The 6,786-nt window shown below is 38.4% G+C and overlaps 1 protein-coding gene across 1 annotated transcript; it reads left to right on the forward strand.

Moving 5' to 3' along the window:
• Nucleotides 1-255: 255 nt before the first annotated feature.
• On the forward strand, nt 256-5,927 carry LOC112711548 (conserved oligomeric Golgi complex subunit 1). The gene is made up of 7 exons (XM_025764229.3): nt 256-1,173; nt 1,531-3,027; nt 3,249-3,443; nt 3,529-3,809; nt 4,145-4,324; nt 4,473-4,647; nt 5,180-5,927. Exons 1-7 carry the CDS (start codon nt 427-429, stop codon nt 5,345-5,347), a joined length of 3,243 nt encoding a protein of 1,080 aa, XP_025620014.1. The 5' UTR covers nt 256-426; the 3' UTR covers nt 5,348-5,927.
• The last annotated feature ends 859 nt before the right edge of the window (nt 5,928-6,786 follow it).

The raw sequence follows: 6,786 nt of genomic DNA on the forward strand, positions 1-6,786 counted from the left end.
AACTCCTTTTCATGTTTTCTCTTATAGTTGAAAACCACCTAACACTTAAAGTTTAACCATTGGCTTGGGGACAGGGGCATTACTGCAACTCAAATTAGTATATTTTTCCTTCTCATCAACACACATTGACTTCCAGGCACTTCATATTGGGCCTAAAAGCCCATTCAAAAAATGAGTCTAAGCCCAACACCATGATCCGGATCCAAACCCGAATCTTGACCAAAACGATGCCGTTAGCACGTATTCTACAAAATTGTCCTTATAGAAACCATTACCCTGTCTTTTCCTCCCCTTTGCTAAGTGAACCTTTCCCTCTCAATTTTTTCCCACTCTTTCTCCACCGCATAACCACCTTTCTCCGCACCGTTCCTCGCCGGAACCTCCAATGTCAAACAATTAAAACCCTAAACTATAACCACCGCAACCATGAGAGTGTCATCTCCCGCTGCCTCGTCTTCGCCCTCGCCGCGGCATCCGCCAACCACCCCACAGCATTCCACTGACCGCATCTCCACCGCCGGCTACCGGGATGCGGAGTCGCTGTTCCGGACAAAGCCGATCGCCGAGATCCGTAACGCGGAGTTGGCGACGCGGAAGCTGATCGAGGACAAGAAGGAGGAGCTCCGGCAGCTGGTCGGGAACCGCTACCGTGACCTCATCGACTCCGCCGACTCAATCGTCCACATGAAGGCTTCGTGCAACTCAATCTCCGCCAACATCTCCGAGATCCACGGCCGCATCAATTCCCTCTCCGCTTCCTCCTCCATTTCCCAAACCAATAGTTCCCAAACCAAGCTCCATTCCCAGTCCCGAGCCTGGACCTACGGCGTGGCGTGCCGCGTCAAGTATCTCGTCGACACGCCGGAGAATATTTGGGGATGCCTCGACGAAGGGATGTTCCTGGAGGCCGCGTCGCGATACGTGCGTGCCAAGCACGTGCACCACCGATTATTCTCGGCCGAGGACGATGGGGGTGTTGGCGGTGGCGAGCAGAAGAACAAGATCTTGTCAAATTTCCCGCTTCTGCAGCACCAGTGGCAGATTGTGGAGAGCTTCCGGGCGCAGATCTCACAGCGGAGCCGTGACAGGTTGCTGGATCGCGGACTTGCCATTGCCGCTTATGCCGATGCGCTGGCCGCCGTGGCCGTCATTGACGAACTCGAGCCTAAGCAGGTAAATTGGTTCTTTTCTGAGTTTGAATTGGGAATTCGGGGTGGGGATGCGGGTGGCGTGGAGGGCGGGTGTGTGTTCACATTTGATTGTTTGAGTTTGTGGAGTTTTTTTTTTTTTTTTTGAGGTTTTGTTAGGTGGTTAGTTGTTGATTTGGTGGGTATGAACTGGTTTTTTGGATGAAAAACAGGTGTCAAATTGGTGTGGACTTGATTAGAGTGTAGACTGAGTATTTTGTTGGAGATGGGGTGTGAGGGAGTGTGTTATTGCTCTGAATTTGTAGATGTAGGTGATTTATGGTTTGGGTAAGTGTGTGACTGTTAATTTGGTGGGAACGAACTGATTTGTGGTTAAAAGCAGGTCTTGAGCTTGTTTCTGGAATCAAGGAAGTCTTGGATATCGCATGTTTTGGGTAATGCTGGTGCTGGTGATGCTTCCTCTTTGGTGGTTTCTGTCTTGTGTGATGTATTAGGTATAATTCAGGTCAGTGTGGGTCAGGTTGGTGAGTTGTTTCTGCAAGTGTTGAATGATATGCCCCTTTTCTACAAAGTCATTCTTGGATCTCCTCCAGCATCACAACTGTTTGGTGGGATTCCCAATCCAGAAGAGGAAGTTAGGCTTTGGAATTCTTTCCGAGATAAATTAGAATCAAACATGGTAATGCTTGATAAACGTTACATTGCTGATACTTGTTTTACTTGGTTAAGGGAATGCGTAAACAAGATAAGTGGAAGGAATTTGGTTGATGCCATTGGTACTGGCCGGGATCTAGCTTCTGCTGAGAAATCAATAAGGGAGACAATGGAAAGTAAACAAGTTCTTGAAGGCAGTCTAGAATGGCTCAAGAGTGTCTTTGGGTCTGAGGTTGAGTTACCTTGGAGTAGGATTCGGGAACTTGTTTTGGAAGATGATTCAGATCTTTGGGATGAAATATTTGAGGAAGCTTTTCTTGGCAGGATGAAAGCAATAATTGACTTGAGATTTAGGGAGTTAACTGGTACTGTTGATGTGATGAGCTCGATTTCATCATTAGGGGACACTTTTGCCAAGCTGAATGATGTTCAGGTTTACTTGAACAGACCTTCTATGGCTGGTGGAGTTTGGTTTCTAGAATCCAATTCTAGAAAAACAGGAGCTGCTTCTTCTGTGTTTAAAGTCCAGCCTGAGGAAAATGAATTTCAGACTTGTCTTAATGCCTATTTTGGTCCTGAAGTAAGTCGAATCAGGGATGCAGTGGATGTTTCTTGTCAGAGCATTCTTGAAGATCTTTTAAGTTTCTTAGAATCTCCAAAGGCCTCTAGAAGATTGAAGGATCTTGCACCTTATCTACAAAGCAGATGTTATGACAGTGTCTCTGCTATATTGATGGCACTGAAAAAAGAGCTTGATAGTTTATATGCCTCTATGGAAAATGGCGTCAAGGAGATTCCAACAACTGTCACTGTTGAAAAATCACTTTTCATTGGACGATTGTTGTTTGCATTTCAGAACCATTCGAAGCATATACCCTTGATACTTGGTTCTCCCAGATTTTGGATCAGTGGGAATGCATCTGCTGTTGGGAAAGTCCCTTCTCTGGTGAAACATTCTAGATTTGGATCCGAGCCTTCAGGCTCTGATAGTCCAGGAAGACAAACAAGCCTTGGCTCTAAAAGACAAACTTCATCTGCTGCAGCTGCCTTGCTTGGAGCAAGAGAAGGTACCACACATGAATTGGAAGAACTCAATAGAACTATAGGGGATCTTTGCATTAGAGCTTACAACTTATGGATATTATGGCTATCTGATGAACTTTCTGCCATTGTCTCACGAGATCTCAAACAGGATGATGCTTTATCTTTGAGTACACCCTGGAGGGTAAGCACATTTGCTTTTATAATTCGATGTGTGTGGATGAGTTAATTTATTACGAGTTTGTAGATTTACTTTATTTCTAGTTAATACTGATACTATTTTAATTGAAATGTTTTTAAAATAAGTACTAGATCTCAATTATCATCTCCTTTGCAGTTAATATAAACAGATCTCATGGAGTAATAGATCCAAGAAGCTTGCTTATTTTTTGTTTGCTTGAACAGGGCTGGGAGGATACGATAGTCAAGCAAGATCAGTCTGATGAGAACCAATCAGATATGAAAATATCTCTTCCATCTATGCCTTCTCTGTATATCATTTCATTTCTATTTAGAGCTTGTGAAGAAGTTCATAGAGTTGGAGGTCATGTACTTGATAAGAAGATTTTGCAGAAACTTGCATCAAGACTATTGGATAAGGTAGTGACTTATATTATCCTCTTAATGGATACATGTATATGTGCTTGCACGTGTATATGTACAGTAACTGTATTTTATTAAACAGGTGATTGGTGTCTTTGAGGAGTTCCTTTCTTCTCAAGATAGTGGTGCTCATCAATTGTCAGAAAAAGGAGTCTTGCAAGTTTTGTTAGATGTAAAATTTGCCACTGATATACTGTCTGGTGGTGATTCAAATGTGGTTGGGGAATTACATAGCAACGCAAAGGCAAAAGTATCTGTCAGGAGGAAGCAGGACCAAAGTTCGAAGACCTCAGCCATTAGAGAACATTCAGATCAGTTATTAAACCGCCTTTCTCAGAGGCTTGATCCTATTGACTGGCTTACGTAAGTTTTCTTATTCTTTTGTTCAAGGTTTTTCATTTTTTCCCCTTGTAAATAATATTTGTTGGAAGCAATTTACAATCCATGCATAGATGGTTTATGATAACTAAATTTGTTAAATTACTAATCCTGATTTTGAAGATGTCATGATTTGTCAAGCAACATCCACCATTTAATGGTTATATGGTAGCAGATACTGCTAGATACTTAGGCTCCATGGTTTAAATATGGGAGGTTGAAATGTAGTTTTTGTTTGTTTTCTTGTCTCGAGAGAATTTGTAGTATCCTTCTTTCTGTTGGTCTGGTAATGATTCTTTTATGTGACTTCATATGTGAAGGTATCAACCATATCTATGGGAGAATGAGCGGCAGTCATATTTGCGACATGCTGTGCTGTTTGGTTTCTTTGTGCAACTTAACCGGAAGTACACTGACACTGTTCAGAAACTGCCCACTAATTCCGAGTCTAATATTCTTAGGTGTTCTACAGTTCCCCGTTTCAAGTACCTCCCCATCAGGTCCGTGTGATTGTATATCTTATCCTGGATGCAATTGGTTATGCAATGACTATTTTCATTTTAGTCTTATTGAGAAGTTCATTAATTTTTACTAAAGTTAATACTTAAAAATAAATCTTATTACAAACATACATCTTCGTGAATCCAGTGCTCCGGCATTGTCCTCTAGAGGGACAAAGAAGACATTCACTCCATCGTCAAATGAAATCTCTTCAAGAAGTTCGTGGAACTCTCTTACCAATGGAGAACTTCATCAGAATATAAATTTGGATGACAACTCAAGTCGCGGGGTGGCGACACCATTCCTGAAGTCTTTCATGCAAGTAAGTTCTCAGATTTTGGTACAGTTTTCTTGCTTCAATGCAATCTAAGGCTGCACATTGTTGTATTACCTGAGCTTTTTGCTAAAAAGTTTTGCATGTTGGTGCCTTGCAGCTTTATTGAATTTGCTTATCATTGACATTTAGGTTATGTTCTAGTGAAAGAGATGAGTTGCTTTATGCACTGTAGAGCACAATTTTATGAAATTTTAATCAATAAGCCAAATGAAGATATGGGATAATGTTTTGTCCAAAATCTACAATATTATCGAGCTTTAAAAGCTTTATATGGGTAATTATATTTTGATATTCGTTGTTTTGCAAAATTAACTTCATATGGGAATTTTTTAAATTAACTACACCTAGCATTATTCTCGATTCTGGTTGACTTTTACAAAATCTCATTTGGCAGTTGGCACAGAACCACTAATGTTTCACCATTCCGATATATCCAAGTTTGCTGTGGAATATGTTTGACTTGCATAGTTTTTACGTACTTGATAGTAGTTGATACCATTTTTATGTTATATTCTAGGTTGGAAGCAGGTTTGGGGAGAGTACCTTTAAATTGGGATCCATACTAACCGATGGGCAAGTCGGCATTTTCAAGGATAGATCTGCTATGTCTTCGTTTGGAGACATGCTACCTGCTCAAGCTGCAGGTCTTCTTTCATCTTTCACAGCTCCCAGATCAGATTCTTGATGAGCGCCAGACCGAAAGATACCTACTTGCGCATTTGCAAGAGTCTCATTGTTGTACGAGTATGAATGATTATCTCCCCAAATCACCCCCACTTGCCATACCACCATTAAAATTAGAGAAACAAAAGAATCATATTTAGCAACTATCTGAAGTAAATGGAACAATATGCTCTGGGGAATGAGGTTCTTTAATGTCGACTTCTGGGGTCTACATCATTTGGCGTGAAATCGGCTATGAGTGATATGTTATATGAATGCCCAAACTTTAAAGCCTGAAGGAATTAAACAACGGATTGAAGAGCAAAGAAAAGAGTTGTTGGCAAGTTTTGTGTTACTATTGGGTTCAAAGGAAAGCTGAAATGGTTTCTTGCTAGTGTCAGTTAAGAGTTGAGAGCTGTTATAACTCGTGGCTAATGTCTTGCGTTCTGATTTTTAGGCCATGTCTATAATCTCTGTATAAATTCAATCATTATTTTCTGTTAAATTTTTGTTTTTTATTTTTTATTTTGAAAAAAGAAGGTTCCCATTACAGTGTACTATGTATTTTAAATGCTTATTCAATGAAGTAAAATTCGTACGTATAAGCGGTTGTTTGTGTATATTTAGTTATTTAATCATTTTCTGTAGTCAACGAAATCTCCAGTTTTAAGCATTAAAATGTTCATTCCCAAAACAAGAAAAGAAAAAAGTATTACTAAAATTCGTGGTATTTATGAAATTAATGCAAAAGGTCCTTGCACAGCCGAAAAGCTGAAGAAATATAATAGTACTCCTACTTATTTGTTGTCACATGGGAATGGGATGGACGCATTCATCTTAGTGAAAAAAAATGGGATCATCCTCGAAAACTGCGAGCTCACTCATTGCACACCTAACCTATGAGTCTACTATTAACGCAGAGTCGAATTTTTTATTTAGAGAAACTCAGTCTTGCTCCAACAACTTTTAATATTTTTAGGTATTATTTGATTAGTATAAATATTAAATTATTTTAATAAATAAATTTTATTAATTTATATGTATAAATTTTAAAATTTATGAATGTAAATATATTAATTATATGTATAAAATTTTGATATATATAAATATAAATTAAATTTTTTTACGTGTATAATATTTATAAATATAAATAAAAATTATTATTTATTAAATAATAAAATATAATAATATTTATTGATTATGTAATATTATTTTTATAAATTAGTTTTCAGATACAAATACAGCTTAAAAGATACTAAGTGTTTGTTTACTGAAGTTTATATGATTGAAATCCTTCAAATAGTCATTTAATTTCAAAATTGTTTTATATTATAAAATTAATTATACGAAAATTAGTTTTATATCAAAATATTTTAATTAAAAATTCTTCTATTATATAATTGAGAAATAATATTAAGATAACATGCGTTGTTTAAATTGCATAAATTATTTTTTTGTATA

This window comes from Arachis hypogaea, chromosome 9 (genome assembly GCF_003086295.3).
Source record: "Arachis hypogaea cultivar Tifrunner chromosome 9, arahy.Tifrunner.gnm2.J5K5, whole genome shotgun sequence".
Classification (NCBI taxonomy): domain Eukaryota; kingdom Viridiplantae; phylum Streptophyta; class Magnoliopsida; order Fabales; family Fabaceae; genus Arachis; species Arachis hypogaea.